The sequence below is a fragment of the Seriola dumerili genome, unplaced genomic scaffold (genome assembly GCF_002260705.1).
Source record: "Seriola dumerili isolate Sdu_G_001 unplaced genomic scaffold, Sdu_1.0 BDQW01000068.1, whole genome shotgun sequence".
In the NCBI taxonomy this organism is placed as follows: Eukaryota; Metazoa; Chordata; class Actinopteri; order Carangiformes; family Carangidae; genus Seriola; species Seriola dumerili.
In genome coordinates, this window is record NW_019174323.1 from 16,053,917 (window position 1) to 16,073,600 (window position 19,684).

Sequence of the window (19,684 nt, forward strand, 5' to 3'; positions counted from 1 at the left end):
AGCTCCTGTTTGCGGTGCACCTGTTGATGTACATTCAGTTATCGCTGGATTACTTCAACACTGAAGAAAAACTTAAAACATCTCAGGCAAGTTCTGTGTTATAGGGAGCATCTTTTTTTTTTCTTCCCCTAAGCAGATTGACGGTCAAGTCATGCTGAATCTAAAAACATGTACGTCTGTGTGTTCAGATTCAGACTGAGTGACATGACTATGAGAAGAAGCAGCTTGCCTTTAATTGCCTCAGTCAGCCGAGTGCCGGCTGAACGAGCGGGCCAAACTACAATAAGTTCCCTTGTCGTACTTTTCACCTCGTGCACTTTGCCTCACTTGCCTCTTCAATTCAGGGCATATGTTTAAAAGTCTAAAAGCTATTATCCTACAATTACACCGTGGATAAAGTGAGTGTTTCCATAAAGTCGACAGAGAGAAGGTATACTTTCTCACCTCCCACTTAGTCAGTAGACGTCCATGTAAATGACGGTACATGATATGGAGCGTTTAATTCAACTATACTGCGAAGTGTCATTTTCTCATATCTTTTTATAACATTAACGGTGTCTAGACATGTCTGTCACCGATGCTGAAATATTAACAGCGGGACATTCAGGACAGCTAACAAAGCTTCAGCTGTCAGTCTCTTCTTAATGGCTATCCAAAATGCCACATTTTTCATGTTTGTCATGTAACCTAGACTGCGCAGTAGCATGCGTGCTGACAAAGATCACTGAATAAAGGAAAGTGTCACCTCAAAACAAAAAATTCTGTCATTATCTACCTGCTCCTGCGCCCGTCAAAATGTCCCGGAGCTTGACATGAATGCAAAATGCAGTCAGTTCCTGTGGCCCGTTGCACATCTGAAAAGGGCATTAAATCATGGAAATGTGATTAAGAAGAAAATTAATTCAAGTGTCTTAAAGTCAAATAAAGTACTAATGGGGAAATTTGTGATGAAAGTGTGTACAGACATTTATGGTCACCAGAGGATGAATCTGAGAGTTTGGTGATCCTGTGGCTTTTCAAGAAAGTCAAACTTTTCCCTTATTCAGCGAGATGTCTGTCTGGACAGCTACTGGATAGATTCGTTTTCTACAGACGTTCACAGCTCCCAGATGATGAAACCAGTTAGATATTTTTTATTTTTTTTAGTTGGATGTTTTGACAAGTGTTGGATGGATTTGGTACGGACTCACAGATTCGCCCTCTGCACTTCTGGGTAACTGCTGAAGTGTGCGTCAGTTCTTGACGTTGTAAGGTATTGGGGAGACGGGGGTTTCAGACGCTGTTGGACCTCTGACAAGCATTTCTGTTGGGAGTGTACTGGTGCCTTAAGCCCCGGCTCCAGTGCCCCAGCGGAGCAGCTCAGCGGCCGACCACACTGCAGTGTAACTGGAACGGCACGCACGCTCAGTCGGCTCCATGTGACCCTGACGCTAAAGTTACGTTAAAGGTGACTCACAATGTTGAAGTTGAATGTCGCTGCCCAGGGTTTGTTATGTACTGACAACTATTCAGAGCCAGAAATAAACCTCCAGAAATAAACCTATTCTCGTTTCTCGACTTTGTGTTGTGTGGAGCTTCACGCAGATGGTCGCGGAGCAGTAATGGCCGTGAGAACACTCTCAGGACGCCGTGGCTCTGGAAGGGAACATGCAGTGCAGCATTATGGCGCAGTTTTGACGTCGTTGTCTTTTGTTTACTTTATTATTTTTTTTGATTTGCCTGGCGGAGGGGGGGAGGGGGGGCCGCGCCTGGGTGCATTTGGTCGATTTTTAAATCAATTCCTCTTCTCATGTACCTGAATCGAGTCTATTTTTTGTGGCTGGGCACTTTAAAATTGAATTCTCGAAAAAGCCGTTCTGCTTTCTCTTTTGTCTCTGTGCATTCCCTGTTTTTTTTTTTGTTTTTTTTCACTGTGAAAATGAAACCCAGCTCCTGCTCTTTTTCCACCCTCTCTTTCTTGTAATAGGCTCATCTTTCCTTCTCTCTCTGCTGCCTCTATCTTCCGTGAGTCTGAATAAAGCAGCTAATGGTGCATAGAAATGGTGGCAGCACAGTCACCTCTATAGACAGACTCTTTCTCGGTTTTGTTGTCGCAGTATGTAAGTGAAAATACACATTCACGAGGATGAGAGGAAGTCCTTCTTTCACACATCTCGTTTATTTATTGGAAGTGCTCGAGGACAAACATGTGAACTGCAAAAAACACAGTGTGCTGTTGGTGTGTTTTCTTTTGTTTTCGTTATAGCACATTTGATAACCGAATCGTTTGATTAGAAAACATCCCACAGGGGGAAATGCCTGTAAGCTGATCCACTCAGTAACCAGTATGAACCACAGAACCACTTTGTCTCTCCAGCCATGATTTTAATTTTAATTGGAGGCCTCCACAGGTTTGTGAGGAGACGATAATGACCGTGACGTTGTCTTACCTTTCCTTTCCTCAGGTGTACATCCGCATCCTGGACAATGAGTGGAATGTGTACAGACGTTACACAGAGTTCAGGGAGCTCCACAACCACCTGAGGACCCAGTTTCCACAGGCGGACACCTTCAACTTCCCACCCAAGAAAGCCATAGGGAACAAGGTGAGCTAACAGTAACCCCGCCCCTGACCTGTCTGTCTGCGCCTCCGTCTCTCTGTCCACCGCTTGTGCCTAGTTATGGTTACCAAACTCTGATCGGACAGTCGCTGGCTGCTCGGCTTTACTGAATGGTCGATCGAACCATAAAGGATGCAATCCCCACACGGCTTTCACCAGTTATCATAAAAATTTACATCAGGCTGTAAAAATTTACATCAGCCTATAAACTGTTGAGCAAATAAAGTGGCGATCAGATGAGGTTAACCACCGTCAGCTCCCCGCCGGCGGTTTATCACTCCTCCTCTTGCTTCGTCCTTTTCTGTTTTGCTGACGCACACCCAGCCTCACTCTTCATCTGCAGGGGACAGTCGCTTCCCCGGTAACTTAGAGATCTCTCTCACTCCCCTCACCCCTCTCCTCTCTCCCTCCCTCCCTCCTCTTTCATCCTGTTGTCCTCTGCCCCCCCACGCCCACCTCCCCCCAACCTTTGGGAGATAATTTGGTTCTGACCCCGATTCTCTGGCTGGTTGGACGTGACGCTGGCACAGCCAAAAGCTGTCGTCTGACTCCCCACCTTCAAAGACACAGCGCTTTCACGGCTAGAAACTGGGCTGAACGCTGACTTGCAGGGGCTGCAAATGTGAGGAGAGGTTGAGTGTGTGTGTGGGTGTGTGTGTGTGTGTGGGTGGGTGTGTGTGTGTGCGTGACCGTGTGGGATCATGTGGAGGAGCAAGTGTCTATCAAAGGCCTAGACAGTCGGTGTCATTGTGCCCTGGAAAGCTCTCTGAAAGCTCATTACACTGCAGGTTTGTGTGAATTATTGGTTTTCACCGTCTCCAGGAAGTCGCCCGTCGCTGCAGAAAAAGCAGCCTGGCTTTGTCACTCTCCGACCACATTTTAAAGTGGGAACATTACACGCTGCCAGAAAGACCAGCACACACTGCGAACCTCGCCTTACACTTCATTTTAAAGTCCAACGAATGCATCAGGGCAGCTTAACGCTTTCTCTCTGACCTCTAGTTGTTGAAGTTGCACCCCGCTGCAGTGATGTCGAGCTGTACTCGCGGTGCGGTCAGTGCACCGTGATGTCACTGACCTGAAAGTTTCAACCCAAGGAGTTCGGTTAAACTGAACTTTAGGTTTGAAGTTCCTCTCCAGACATTATTTTAAACTGTGTAAAAATACTCTGCTGTGATTAATATTTTGTTGAACATGGTTTTCCCATATAACAAGTGGAAATCTGCTTCTGGATCAGTTCTGGATCAGGCCTCGTGCCCCGCCCACCACCGCTGCTTCCCTTTGGTTGACGGCTGAAAGCGCAGAGAGCAGCAAGGTGGTTAGTGGAGGAAAGAGATTGTCAGTCAGAGCCAGACTCAGGGTGTCAGGCAAAAATCCATCCACTCATTCATTTATATCTCACAGTCTTTTATTCTGTCGCCCCCCCCACACTGTTAAATTTTCATGCCAGTTCTCTCTCTGTGCCCAAACCACCTTTAGCTTTTTTCCTTCATGTTTTTTTTTTTGTCTTTCCATTTGGAGTGGAGTCGTTTTATAACCCTCTTGAGGTCTCTTCTCTTCACCCACACTCTTTGTTTTCGCTCTCTCTTTTGAAAATGTCTACTTTACAAATATACTGTACCCGCAGTGATGACGTTTGAGTCAGGTCGCACTGTGGAGAGCAGATTTCCTGCTGATCCATCTGTCTTCCAGTTTGATACTGAAACCTAAAATTAACCTGGAGCCTTGAATCTCTCACAAACTGCAGATGAATGTGTCACGAGTCACATGCTCGAGTCGCGAGTATGGCTTTTGTTTTGATTGGTGAAAAGTATAAAAATAAGAGAGAATACATTATCTCATGTTGCAAATACCAGGATACATAATGAAAAGTCAGTGAAAACTTCAAACATATATTAATCTGCTATTGCTCATATAGTAGTGTCATATTAACTACATGATGTCTGCTCTATATTTGAGGTACCTTTTTGTTTTTATTAACTATGTTTATTGTATTCTCATGTTTACCTTTTGCATCTCAGGTCCATTAACTCCACTCTGATTCTCTGTTAGATGTAGTTAGTTACTTGTTCCTGCACATTTTAAGACCCTTTAACCACAAATGCATCCGAGTATCACAGAAAGAGACATTTGAGGTTGAACATTTGGTGAATCAGAGGAGAGATTCTGGGGTGATGGAGGCTGATATATTTTTATCATGAACACAGTGTCATACAGGATGCAGCAACAAAATGGCGTGAATGACCAAGAGTAGCAGAGGAGTTATTAATGCTGCTTTGTATGAGGTCCTTTCACACTTTAGTGCAGAGGGGTCTGGTCCTCAAAATGCCTTAAATGGGATGGAAAAATGGAAGAAAATTGTCCTGAAGCTAATGTTTCAGTGAACATCTATAGATGGGCATTTTGAAAATTAATTAAAGGTGAATTAAGCAACGCTGGAGAAAGACTGTTGATATTTGACAGAAAAACCAATACACCCAAATTGCTCTCTATTTTGAATGGATATTAAATTGAAATTTAGCAAGACATACAGTAACGTATCAGACAAAACATTACAGAAAACACAGAGTCTGTAGTGTCATCCAAAAGCTATACATGATGATATGTTATAATAATGAATTTATTTATGACAAACCCTGGTTGATAGCTTGTGAAAACATTTAGTTAAGGACTATGACAGCACCTGTGTTGGACTGCTTCCCCTGTCTGTCTGTTTTTCTTATTGTCTCGCTGCTTCTTCTTGTGTTCTTTAGTTTCTTCATCTCTGTCTCTGTGTTTTCACAGCTGTCGATCTTTTATCCTCGTTTCTGCTTTCATCCATTGCAATATCACATCTACACACACACACACACACACACACACACACACACACACACACACACACACACAGACACACGCAGGGCCTCGCACTATTATGTGCAGCGGCTGATGGAGAAATGTTAATGTGGGAATGGGTGAGACCTTCAAAAGCCTTTTAACTGCACCGTGAATATCTGCTCTGCTGTGGTTCGCTCCGGTTAGGATGAAACACACCAACTGTCAGTGGACATGCGGTAGCGAGGGAAATGCACACACACACTCACGTTTGAAAGTGATTGACAACTCGGAGAAAAACACAGCTGAAGTTGTCAAAGATCATCTGCTCTGCTCTGTGGATTTACTTCACAAGGAAACTTATGGAAAAACATCTTGCACATACTTATCACATGTAACAGCTAACATACATGCACACACACACACACACACACACACACACACACACACACACACACACACACATATACATACTTACTTTTGTGTGATTATCTATGTTAACACTTGACTGACTTCTCAGGCAGTTTACATGCCAGTTCCCTGTGATTGGACGGTTGGAGTAATCTCCTGCCGTGTGCGGTGTCAGGATTCATCACTAGTGCAACACAGGGACTCGTAGGGAAGGTGAATCCCACGATTGTTACCTGCACACGGCTTTACCTACCGGCACTCAGCACGCTCCACATGAACCATGTCACATCTGACAAGAGTTTGAACTAATATGAAATAGATATATGCGTATTATTTTTGCTTTTTAAACCCTTAGAGAAGATCGTACCTCTACAGTCATGAAGTAGCATTTTACGCTGTAATTAAGTGTAATGGAAAAACAGAAGAGGAACTGTACTAGGAATTATATAAGGATGTATATTTCAGTACTTTTCCACGACTGCACGTGGCTGTAAATTGTTCTAAATCCTACACAAAAAAATGATGAGTTTGTGCTGATGCATGCCAAGACTACACATGATACTGCTTTGATATTTTAGTTACTTGTAGGCAGCGCGCTTCTCCTTGCCTACAGTTTCCAGGTCGAGCTGCAGTGGCATTTTGGTACTTGACTAAAGATGTTTAAAAACTACATGCTGTTGAAGGGGAGAATGAAACATTCACATTAACTAGTTCATGTTTGGAATCAGCCAAAAAATCACAAGATGCCAAAGTAGTTTTTTATTTTTTTTGCATTATATTGGATCCACTTTGTTATCCCCTCACTCACTCTCCTAGTTGCTGATTGGTTATTCCTCTCTGAGCTACCTGGAGCAACAGTGAACCTCGTATCACATGATCATAGGCTACCTCTGCACGTCAGTGTTAGTGGGAGTAAGTTGTTTAATAAATGTGCCGTCTTCTCTTTTAACAAATGACTTTTTTTTAAATTTTATTTTAAAGTTGGCATTTAAGTGCTTAAATAAAAACAGGCTCAGGTTAATGCTGTAACCTCACATCTCTGCTTTTATAAAGTTTCAGGATTGATATTACCTCGAGTTCACCTTGAAAAGTGAAGCATAATGAAAATGAGTGATTTCATTTTGGAGAAGAGAGACGTGTTCATTACATTTTATACAGCTCCAACTCCAGGTCAGATTATTTGGCGTTCTCCTTCCCTTTCCGCTTCCTCTGCCTGATAACGTTTTCAAACTCACCTTCAGTGCAGGAAACAACAACAACGACCACCTCCGCCCATTTTGATTGGTTCAAAGAAACGCAAACAAGCCGGAGCGTTGTTCCCAACAGCAGGACGATAGAAGGTGCAGCCAGATCATTCTCCAGCGCCGACACAGTGAAACCGTTCGGCTGACAGTTGAGAAACATTACACTCATTTATTCTCAACATAATAACAGTTCAATCACAATAAACCCAAAAGGTCAATTTTGCAGCTGTTCTGGAGCTTTTGATGATGTTACATGATCTTCATCAGCAGGTGGTATGATGTGTGATACTACCAGAACCACCTGAGCACCTGCAAACACGGACCTGGGTGTGACTGCTGAGTCCAAGCTCGAGATGTGAAGCTCAAATTTGATTTTTATTTGCAACATTCATCAGATGAAGATTTGTTCTGTTAAAATTGCTTCTCTATCACTTTGTGTTATTAGAATAATTTCACTTCCTGCGTTCTCCCCCACGTGATGTTGAGTAGTTTCTGAGAGATTGCAGATCGTGATGAGGGCTGTGTGTGTATGTATCACAACCCCTCATTGACATTAGTGACTGTGGAGCTTATAAACAGGACACCTTAAGCTATCACTGTATAATTAGCAATGTGTAAACACTGTTGAGGGAATCAGCATTTAGATTGATTTCATTCAGCCAGTGGCGGCGTTGACCCCTGACAGTGGAAGCTGTGGCTCCTCGAGGCCTCGTCAACCATCAACACTTCGCCTCTGTCACTCGTCTGTGCATCTGTGTCCTGTTAATGAGCCAATGAGACTTCCCCTCTGTGCGTCTCCGTGCGCTTTAGGCGAGACTGTCTGGGCGTAACCTAACAATACAGATGATGTTTCACACACATACACGGACACAGATGCACACGCTCTGTCTGTGACAGCTCGCCACCAGCTGATTTGTCAGGGGGGGCGTGGCCAGGCGTACAGGCTAAATGTTCCTGAGTCGTGCCGATGCTAATGCTGATGCAGAGAGCGGCCAGAATGATGACATCAAAACCATGTTCTTGTCAGACCCCAGAGTCCAGCTGTCGGGTTTTCCGTACTGGTCGCACCTCATCCAGATTTTATGGCTTACGACCAAAAGCGTTTGCCTTTCTTTTTGTTCTCCTCCCCTTAATATCAATTTCACTCATTTGCCCAGTTGTATCACTGTCTCCCCTCCTGCTCCCTGAAGTCACACTCCCGCCTTTGGCTGTGAAAAAAATTGCTTCCTTTTTTCGGTGCTGCTTTTATCTCTCGCCCTCTTTTCTTTCAAGGCCGCAAATGAAGGTGTTGTGGTTTTTCTTTTCCCAGGAGCAACAGAGTAAAAAGAAAGAAAGAAGAGAGGATCAGTGACAGGATCAGTATTACTCATGTAATTGTGTAGTTATAACTATATTATTACATGGGTCAGAACTCATGGGTCGGACCACACCCATCTTTGAACTCAACCTCTATTTTGAGCTCAACTACACACCTGCACCTTTTGTTAGTCCTGGGTGACACTGAGTCTTGGTTTGGGGATCGTCTCTGTCTCTCTCAGGTTTGGACTTTGAAGCCAACGTGAAAGTGCCAAAAGCAGTTCCCTCGAATGACCACTTGAGGCACAGCGAGTCAATCCCCACAGACTCCCATGTGAAAATGTCCAACTTAACAGCCGAAATAAACCTGTTTACAGTCTGGTACAAAAAATAATTTTGGTCTCTAGAGCTAATTTCCTCCTTCATGGCAACTGTACAGGGGGTAGATTTTTATATAAGTCAACTGATTTTATTAAGGCTTCAAATTATTCATAATTGAGGGCATTGCCACTTTGAGTGAGAGGTGGGTGCTGCTAGGCGACACCTCGGCTAATTCAAGTCGTGGCTCGTTGTGCGGTTAATTGACTAACAGGAGGTGAGGTGTTTTTTTGTTTTTTTTTAGGTGAGTGAAATTCAGCACTAATTGGCAGGTATCAATGTCATGCATTCACCACTTATTAGCTCAGGTTGTTAACTAGCTAATTAGCCGGCCAATGAATTAGCCTTGGGTTAGAATTCGAGCAAGCTGTGCTAACGATGCTAACGGTAATGTATGCGTGCCGCAGCACCAAAGTCTCGGCCCCACACACACACACACGCCTCGCCTCTTTCCCCCGTTTTTGGATTAGTCGGGAGTCAGCCGCTGCCAAGATGGCGGCGGCGGTGCAGCTCACTCGGAGCTTCAAAACCGCTCCTCAGAAACCTGTGGGTGACGTCACAGAGGCTGCGTCCATCTTCATATGCAAAAGTGATCATTTCTATAAGCCAGTCATGCACTTAATTCAGCGGTGAGATAATTAAATCTGCACAGAGACACTTAATTAAACAGGATGGCATTTATACAGGCGAGTAGATGCACAACAAGAACAATGAGTAAAAACATTTATTGACACTTTCTTAAAAACCAGATATTTGTTTAAGTGGAATGGTATTTTATGGCTTTTGTAATAATTCTGATTACAGTAACATTATATAAGAGCTCAGAGGTAATCACACCAGAACAATGGCACTTACACAACTACCATCTGCCCTCTGCAGTTGGCTTATCTTTACATACAAAGAGAGAGGGAGAGGAGCGCCAAGGCTGCCCTGATTAATTCATCAGAAACCACAAAGTGAATTATTAACAAGTCTTAGTATGTTGTGTTCACATATTATGCAATATACATGTTTTGAGCTTTTAATTATGACGAGGAGACATTGTGGAGGTCTTGTATGAGCATTCCTGAATTGCCTGTGATGTTTTATTCATGGCCTGGACCCACGGTTTGGTGTGGGTTTAAACGCAGCATTGAGAGAACAGGCTGTTCTGCCCCGCTGTGGTCCAGTGTGGGCTGACTTGGTGGAAAGTGTTGACCTTGTTTTCTAGTCAGCACGTACCAGCGCTGTCCATTCTCATTTAATTCAAGTGGTCTGCAGGTTCAAATCAGAGCTCGGGTTGATTTTCTTGTTTAAAGTGGTGACCCGGGAGAGTCTTTGTTCTATTCTGACTGCATAAGTGATGCTGAGAAACTTTTTTTGTTTCCAGGAAATGGCTGCGACACACTGAGGGCCAGATTTACATTCTGGAAAGGCTTTTATTAAAATTCTTCTTGCTTATAACAAGTATCTGATTTGCCAAGACAGCAGCTTATTATGCAATCAGTGAGTTTGGCCTGGGACTTCCATCACATGACGTCCGTACAACCCTCCTTCCTCTCTTTCTGCTGTAGAAATACAAAGAAAAAAAAAAGCCACAACAGGAGTCTGTGTCACTGTAAACAGTAATTTTCATGCAGGACTGAGGTCAAAAGCATTGATTTTCTGTAGGAGAAAAAGGTGGTTGATATCGTTGGGTATGGTTTCTTTTCACTTATGAAAGTGTTTTTTTTTGTTGCCAGGCAGCATTTAGTTCTTCTGATATTTGGAGTTTTTTCCCTCCCCCCCAGGGTTGAATAGCGTATCGCTGGCAGCAAATTCACTGAGCAGTTGTGGAGACCAGGACGCATATGTGACTACTTCACGCTTCTCTTCCATTGACAGCTCCCCTCTCCTGCTTATCTGCTCTTTCTGGGAAGTGACATTTAGCTGCTGTGTGTGTGTGTGTGTGCATGCGTGCGTGTGCATGCACTGTGTATATACATCCAGTACCTCATTCTGTCTTTACGTGACCATTTCAGGATCCCATACCATGGTACATTTTGTGCACATAAGCACCAGTAAACATATGCTGCTGATAAGCTTGCATATAGAAATGTGTCTTATCTTGCAGGCAGAATCCATGACATTTGTGACATCTAGAGGTGAAGGGAGCAAGACTGGATGGAAGAAAGTGTCCATGAACCATCTGCCCTGCAAAGGCAGAGTATTAACTACAGAAGCAGTGAAGAAAAAGGGTTTAAAGTATTGTCATAAAACCTACATAATGCCTAAAAAAATGCAAATACTGCGCTCTGCCTTTGGATAATCTCCACAGAGTGTGATGGCAAATGCAATATCTACCAACAAAATATGTTCTTTCAGCTTTCTTATCCATTTTACCTAAAAAAATAAAGTTTATTTCAAGAAAATAAACTTTCTTTTTATTACTTACAGCTTATCGTAGTCCTACTTGAATTACATATATCTTTGCTGGTGTCTGTCTACTGATAATATTTATATTGAAATCAGTATCAAAAGTTACTTTACTATTTAACATATTTAAATATGGGAATTTAAGATGACTCAACCGCACCATATTGCATTAATTCCACTCTGGTCAAAAGCCGGGAGCAAGCAGCTACTGAGATTTGCTAAGCTAATTACTCATAGCAGGTTAACCTGGGTTTTTTCTCCCTCCCATTGTGACTGAATTCAGTTTTAATTTTATGGAATAACTAACTGAATGAACCAAGATGTTAGCTCATCCAAATGCATATTTTGCATTAGGAAATTAAGTTAGTGGATGCTAGCTAAGGTAGCTATGGCAAGCTTTCATTTGATAGAGCTCTCTTGCTTTAGCTGTTTAGTTGGCAGAGAGCACATTAAGTGCAATGTTGAAATCTTGAGTTAAAAAATTACTAAACCACATCACAGTGACTTCAGCCTGGGCAGCAAAACAACAACCTAAACATGTTCACTACACAACTGCAGGGCAGTTACTGAGGTTTAGCTTAGCTTTCAGCTCCATTTTGAAATCCTGGTGAAGACAGACGTAGGCCATAAAATGCCTTGTATTTGCTGGTATATGTACTTTTGTTTATGATAAATAATAATAAGACCGATTTAGGCTTCATGCCATATCAGCACAGCGGTGTGGAACGGGAGCGAGGGGAGGAAACTAGGGGAGCGCAGTGTTGAGATAGCTGCCTGTAAGCAGACAGACGTAAGAGGACAGGATCAGCCTTGTACCTGCATCAGTATGCCACAGTAGTTCCCACTCTGCCCTCTTCGTTCCTCTGTGCAAACAACAGACAGCACCTGGCCTCTTCAGCCCTCCTCCCTGTCTCCACAAGAGGATGAATCTGTCGTGATGTCCATTAGCGTTATTACTGCTCTGACATCCATGAAAGCAGTCAGGGTTGTCCCTTATTGTGTTGACATAGCATGAAACCCATGCTGGCAGACACAGCCTAATCTGACACATCAGATTTACCCGTTCCTATAGTGTCTATTTCGCCCTGTATGAAGTGGAGTTCCACTCCTACTCGCCTGAATGTACATACTTATCTACTACTTGGGGCGACAGTGAACCTCTTATCTGCTCCCATGTTTTAAAAGTTCTTTGTGGACACTGTGTTGCATATCGTCTACCCGGTGTTTGGTTCACTTAGAGTGGCAAAATGTGAATGTACAGTACCATAAGTATACAGCATAAAAGCAGCAGATATACCTCTTTAAATTAAGTCGGTATTGGGGTTGAAAATCCTTTCACTGCATTTTCCGCCTGTGGTTACGCAGCTTTGTTTGGACACATTGATCCACACGCAGTCACTAACTGAGAACTAAGGTGTAATAACATTAGTTAAAGTGTTGATGGTTGTCTAATTTGTTTTAAGTGATGAATACGCTTGCGTGCTTTTCGTTTGGTTGAGTAGTGGCATCACTGTTGCATCTGTGACTTACAGCGTTGATAGTTTTGGGTTTGTTTCTTGATGCACAGCTCTCCAAATTTAACAAAACCGTGAGTCATGAATCTTCTGTGCATCATATCACAGGACATGACTCATGGGTTGGACCGGCGGCAGAATTCTTACTCACCACTACAGAGTCCTGGCTGCAGTTACCTACAACCATACCTCTGGCTTTTGTCCATGATTGCAAATGGGAAGCCAGTGAGGGATTTTCACTGCACTGGTTAGATTATTTGTCTCCCTGCTTCCAAAATGTTGTTTTGTTTCCTGTTACAAGAAAGTGCTGATCACCATAGTTTAGTGTGAAGGTTTAGTTTAGTGTAAATGTGAAGGAAAGTGAGGTCGACGCCTCACGAAATCTTCTTGGAAAAATATGGTGCTGCTGATTGTGCACCCATGTCTCCCTGCGTAAGTAAATTGTGGATTGTAATAGTTTAAGTCAACACTAATTATTTCCCTAATTTGTTTTTTTCTTTTTTTCTCAATCAAACCAAAACCATTGGGCTCTAAATCTAATGATGCAGCTGCTCTACTTTCCACAAATCTTACTTCCTAGTGTTCATTATATTTATAATTCATATTATTGTTGTTATTATTGTTGTTGTTGTTATTGTTGTTATCATTATTATAATTTGGGCTTCTTTATTTTATCTCTTTTATAGCTGTTATTGATTGTATTGTCTGCCTTGCTGCAAGGCAGTTTTCATATTAGGGGCAGTGCAGTCTTGAATTTAATTATATTTTACTTCAGAAACATTGCTGGTAGCTCAAGTGTGAATGTCACTGCTTCCAGGAAAAAGCACGTAGCTTGTTCAAAACAAATGCAAGAAATCCCCATGGGCTTCAGATGTTAAAAATTTATTAACCAGGAGGCAATTTCATTGCACTCGTTGATTAATGAATGTGGACCTACATCAGCTTTGAGTTATCAGTGCTTTACTGAAAAAGCGGTTACTACACGCCGTATTTTTTTCAATAAAGCGCCCCTTTATTTTTCACATTTCCCATGATTGCGTGTTCTGCAACCATTCTGCCCTGGTACCGCAAAGAGTTCATGGTTCTTGTACAGAAGAAACAAATGTGTACTTTAAGACAAGACAAATTCTTTAGGGGTTTAGATCAAAAGAGAAGCAGTAGTTTCAAAAACAGGGAAATGTTGGCCTCCTACAACGGCTGTTTGTTCCAGTCCCAAGCACCAGAGAGCAAAACGGAGCATTGCCCAGGCTTTGTTCTGAGCCTTGCTGGACACTGATTAGCTATGCTAACACTGGCCATGTGGCCGTGTGGCTCTGCCTTCAGAGTCCCTCAGTGAAGAGGCGCCTGAATTTTATTCAATATCAGCAACCAAATGACAAAATAAACACGAACATTTGGGCACATTAATCCTCAGAAATGCGTCCTTTTTTTATTAAATGTGGAGCTTACCGTGTCATGAGAGACACAGGATTTGAAAGTCTGGTCATTGGCAGTGTCATGGACAATTCAGAATGCTTCTGGTTTTAACTGCAAGCACACAGTCTTTGTTGTGACAGTAGGAAAACTCAGAGGGGCACATCACAGGAGACTCCTATGAGAGATTTGATTCTTGCACAGTAACAAGACGTAATCATTCCACAGTCACGGATCTTTAAATCGCAGTATGCAACTTTTTTGCCTTGAGGCAACATATGTTAGTCAGACCCACCTTCCTCCCCCTGAGCTGGGTTTGCTAAAACCTCAATACATGTCAGTCATGTTGATGAGCCTCCAGCCGAGGGAAGCATTTGGTACTGAGAGTGAACGCAGTCAAACTGTTAGAATAGAAAAATGATCATCATCGTTTCAGGAACAGGTCTTGTGTGCTGATGTTGTTATTGTGCTGCTCTTTGATGGTCACAACCCAGTTAACTGCTGGCCACAGCTGGCCAACAATAATGTTGCACAACCAAAAACGTCTTGAACATCGAAACAGTACGAGGGATGTGGAGCATGAGCATGTAGATATACAGTATATACTTACTCACTGAATGAAATTGCTAAGATCTGAGAAGCAAACAGCAAACGCAACATCTGTTATATGATCAGATAAGTTTTAATCCAAATTTATGCAGGAGGAAACATAATACCCAAAATGCCTGTTGTAACATCCATCATAACTTACAGATCTTCCATACTTGTCGTAGTTGTGCCTGTTCAGTTCTCCTTTGCAATTAGAGATTTTTACTGATATTTCAGCTGTGTGCACTTTCAGTTTTACCCCTCAAAACTGATTAAGTTCATCTAAACTGCTGCTGCTTACAACCTGTGTGATAGTTTGACTGCTCATGCTTCTTACCCAGTTGGATTTTGTCAGTGACCATATCTACGAAAAAACAAGACTCAAGCTTCCACCAGGAGGTAGAGCGGGTCGTCCACTGATCGGAAGCTCGATGGTTTGATTCCTGGCTCCTCCAGTGCCCATGTCGAAGTGTCCTATTGCCATATGTATCATCGGTGTGTGAGTGTGTGTGTGTGTGGTTCAAAAAGTGCTGTATATATGTAGAAAAAAGCACTGTATGAATGTGTGTGCGAGTGGGTGAATGTGGCTTTTAGTTTAAAGCGCTTTGAGTGCTATATAAGTGCAGTCCATTTACCATGTAACAAACACAACACTGACATATTTTAGGTTACCAAACAGTTGAGCGTTTACACACCAGGCAGATACAGAACAACATTATCATTCAGAAGTGTTTCCATTAGCATTCAGTTCATCTGCTGAATGTCTAATATTCACTTTTCTTTTAGCTCTGACGTTGGTTTCCACTAAACTCCTGATGGTAATATCTGGCCTTCAAGCTGCACAATGTTCCACTGTGTTCACCAGCTAGTCACTAACTTCCGTCTGGCTCATATTTGGTGCTGTGCATGATATATACGGGGGGCAAATGGCTTTTTCACTGAAAACAGCTGCAGCCAAAAATGGCGCAGTGATAACGGTGAGCGTGAACCACAACAGTAAAGAAAACCAGCACTTTAAACTTCTTCAGAGCTGTTTGTAGATTTATAATTTTAATATCACAGAATAAGTTGCATGTTACAGCTTTAATCTCAGCTTCTCCAAGCATTACTCTACCAATAACTAAGTGGTCCCTCTCTGTCGTTCCCTGCTCTGTTTGTCTGCAGGATGCCAAGTTCGTGGAGGAGAGGAGGAAGCAGCTGCAGGGCTACCTTCGCACGGTGATGAACAAACTGATCCAGACGCTGCCGGAGTTCACAGCCCGACCCACCAAAGAGAACCTGCTGTCTCTTTTGCCTTTCTGCCTGTAAGTGGACACACACAGGCATGTGTTCGATACAGGATCTAAGCTTCTGTGTGAGCATGTGCAATTGTGTGTGTGGGTGAGAGGGAATCAGAAAAAAAAGATGCCAAAACATGCGCAGGTGCAGGGCTTCTGTCTGTGAAAGATTGCTGTAGAAATTTGAGTGGTCCAATCCAAACAGGAATACATGTATCAGGGATAAAAGGAAGAGCCAGGGGATCTAAGTATTTTTTATAAGTTTATATATCCATATCACAGAAAATTCAAATATGACAAAATCCACATTATATATCCAAATGTAGAACTGCGTTTTAAAACTGTAAAAATCCCATGGTACGCTCCAACATCTAAAAAGAACAAACTGCCTGTCAGTTTATGGCAATAGTTTGTATGTATTATACCAATTTAATCTACAACATTTCAGAAAGAATTAGCTGCCACGGCTGTTGTGGTAGTAGTTGTTTGAGGATACAAACAGGGAGGATTAATGTCACTGAAAATGCCAAATCCCTTGTAAACAAACTTCACCGTTTCCCTGCGTTTTACACTCATATTCACAGATAGAGAGAGCACTGTATGTGCTCTCTCTCACACACACACACACATACACACACACACACACACACACACACACACACACACACACACACATATTCACACACACTCAGACTAGCAAGTGTGAAAGTGCATGATGCCTCGGCTTCCCACCTACCTTCCAGGCTACATCTGAAAATGAGATGTTCCAGTCATTTCCTGTCGATACTCACATCAGTTTCTGCTTACTGCAGTCAGTCAGTGAGCGTGACCTGTCACACCGTCTGACTGGAATGTCATTTCCTCTCTGGAGACATCTGAGTCATCGGGCTACACCAACACCAACAACAACAACATCAACAACAAGAACATAGTTGACATAGATGTTGGTGCGTCACTGCATTTAAAGATGCAATATGTAAAATAAGTATCTTAATTTTAAACATTCAGAATGTGTAGAAACAACAGTTTTTATCAAAGATGTATTGTGTTGCAGAGATACCTGCTGAAGTTAGCTTAGTTAACTGCTAACCAGCTAGCTCCACCCTGTCCCATCTCATAATACCTCTTTATACCTCAAGAGGCAATAGTGAGTCACTGTATCATCTACTCTGCCCTCAGTCCAGATCACAGACTGTATATAACGATGGAAACTTGGTTGTGAGTGTCCAGTGAGCCCAGTGCACGCACACAGCACGCTCTCATGCACACTCCAAATGACAGGCACACAGAAAAGGGTGGTAAAAATGATGATCCACCGGCCAACAGAGTTCATGGCCTGCCCCACCAAAGAGACCCTGCTGTCTCCTCTGCCTTTCTGCCTGTGACACACACACCGCCGATGACCGGTCCAACTGTGGCACAGTGTCCGCAGATCTGTGATTATCAAAAGGGAAACTACTAAATATAGCAGCTGATCGTGGGAACTGCCAAAGAAGTGATCTCCTAAGTATCTACATGATTATCCAAGGTATTTGGTAACCATGGTAACACATATGTACACCAGCACATGATTGCGGGGATTTTCCCAGATAAATCAGAAGGAATAGAAGTAAATCAGAGGTGTACTGTTCCAGTTTTAGTATACTGTCTCTGCTTTGTTTTGACAAACTTAGCCAAACTACAAAGATGAAAGCAACAGGAACATATCAGCTTTAATTATGGCTTTGAGTTCCCAATGGTAACTGGATTTTGTTTTGCACCATGGAATCTAAGAGATGTAGTCCACATAAGGAATATCTGGGATTTAGATAAATTCTCGTGGGAAGTCATGGCGTATCCGGGAACCTGCCGAATTTCACAGATGAGTTACAGCAATATACTAAAATATAAACTAGTGTGTGGCCAGTTGTCCTGGAAGACACACCCCTGCAGGTGTTTCCAATTACTCTGGCTGATTAGAGCTGTGCTCAGGTTAAGGCAGGGTGGAGCTGTGCTGCCATTTAATTAACTAAATAAGAAACTGAATTAAAAACCTTTTTTCAAGGAACACCACAAAAAAAAAAAAAAACAATTTTCCATATAGCACAAGTAGAGAAATATTCAAATTGAGAGGTAAGTCTCCAGAGTCAGTTGTCCAGTAGAATAAGAGTACCAGACATAAAGGCCTGTATAAACTTCCAAAGCACAGTGTGCTCATTATTTAGTTTGCCCTGAGAGGCTTAATAATCATATCTCTCTCTCTCTCATATCTCCAAGCTGGAATAGAAACCTTTCTACTGCACGTCTTTGAATGACATGAAATATTAGAGTGTCAAGCCGGCAAAGTCTACTTGAGACTTCACTTTCTTTCACAAGTCTCATTCAGAGTTCAGAGTTTAATATGTCTTTAATCAGTCTACTGAATGAAGGTACGTCTATTCTCGCTCAGTTACTGCGTGTGTTTATGATTGTAAAGTCCTGCTTATGTGCCAGTAACTAGTGAATTATATAATATTATTATAAATAATACAGGGACACAGCAGGTTGACCATTAGGGAAGAAAGATTGAAGATCAAAATAACAGGAGATGCGGAACAATCTCTGTTATACTTTTTTGTGTAAGTCTTCCTGTGTGACCACAGTGGCACCTCTGTAACGGTTAGCCGGGAGATGAGGCAAAGAGAAACAACAACAACGGCAAAATGACACAACAACATCTTGAGCATCGTGTTACATGTTGCAGAGAGTCTGCAGACACGTCTGCCTTTGATGAGATTCAGTGGTGGCAGCTGACAGAGAGCTGATGGCTCAGGACTTGTTGTGCACCTGTTGTGATTGGTAGTGACACTGGAATTTTTACCTCCATGACTCAGTGGAATTACAGTCGACAGTGGATCAACCCTGATCAGCATACCATAATATTTCCGGCTTGTGTGTGTGTGTGTGTGTGTGCGTGTGTGCACTCTAGTTTCTTGCCAGAGTCCCTTTGTAATAAAGTTTCTTTGAGGCCTGCCAGTGCTGTCATGATGCTTAATGGTTTAATATGATGTTACTGTTTCATCTGGACTCCATAACTGCCTGTTTGGTTGGCATGATCAAACCTCCGCTAGTTCAACATCTGAGGGATGAAGGCCTGATTTGTCTGGTCATTAGCTTAGCGGGGGGGGGGGTCTGATTACAATTATGTGAACATATCTGCTATTAAAATTAAATTACCTCATTTGATATCTAGCTAACATCAGTTTGCTAGCTTGCAATAATGTAGTTGTGGTTTAACTGTTGACATCAGTAGCTATACTAGCTTAGCAGCTAAGTAGCATAACTTGACCTAGAAATTCAACAAACATTACAACATACAATAAACACTGCAGCTTTTAAACAATGCTAGTGTGGAATTCAAATTATTAATTTGTGCAGAAGTATGAATATTGAATATTTATTATCGACAAAAACCATGGATGATAATAATTATCATTAATGGAAGGAAGTAGGTTCCAGTGACCTGTGCATGTTAAAGTTGAGAAAACGTTAAATATGTAAAGAATGTTAAGACATGTTGGACACAGCTTTACCACTCAGGAGAGTCACATTATAATAAATCCGGCTTCTCATGAAGGACATTCAATAGTTTCCACTTTGTAATATACATTTACATCTGCTCTGTGGATGTTAATGGAGTTAATACCAGACCTACTCTCTTACGTGGTTCATTTTTTTTACTGAACAATGCTGAATGAATCCATGCCTAGAAAATTTGCCAGCAATATTTTTTTTAG

At 42.3% G+C, this 19,684-nt stretch overlaps 1 protein-coding gene across 3 annotated transcripts in view; it reads left to right on the top strand.

The window, feature by feature from the left end:
- The window catches only part of snx29 (sorting nexin 29), a 124,142-nt gene that overhangs the window by 99,278 nt on the left and 5,180 nt on the right, over window positions 1–19,684 (top strand). The window contains exons 18-19 of one of the 3 annotated variants that reach the window (XR_002665046.1): window positions 2,445–2,585; window positions 15,817–15,879. Coding sequence is in view for 2 of the 3 variants with exons in the window: in XM_022743112.1 (XP_022598833.1) it covers window positions 2,445–2,585; window positions 15,817–15,956 (281 nt within the window). In the remaining variant the exon portion in view is untranslated. Of the gene's footprint in view, window positions 1–2,444; window positions 2,586–15,816; window positions 15,957–19,684 lie in introns of those variants that run through there. The other 2 variants (XM_022743112.1, XM_022743113.1) reach the window with 2 other exon arrangements.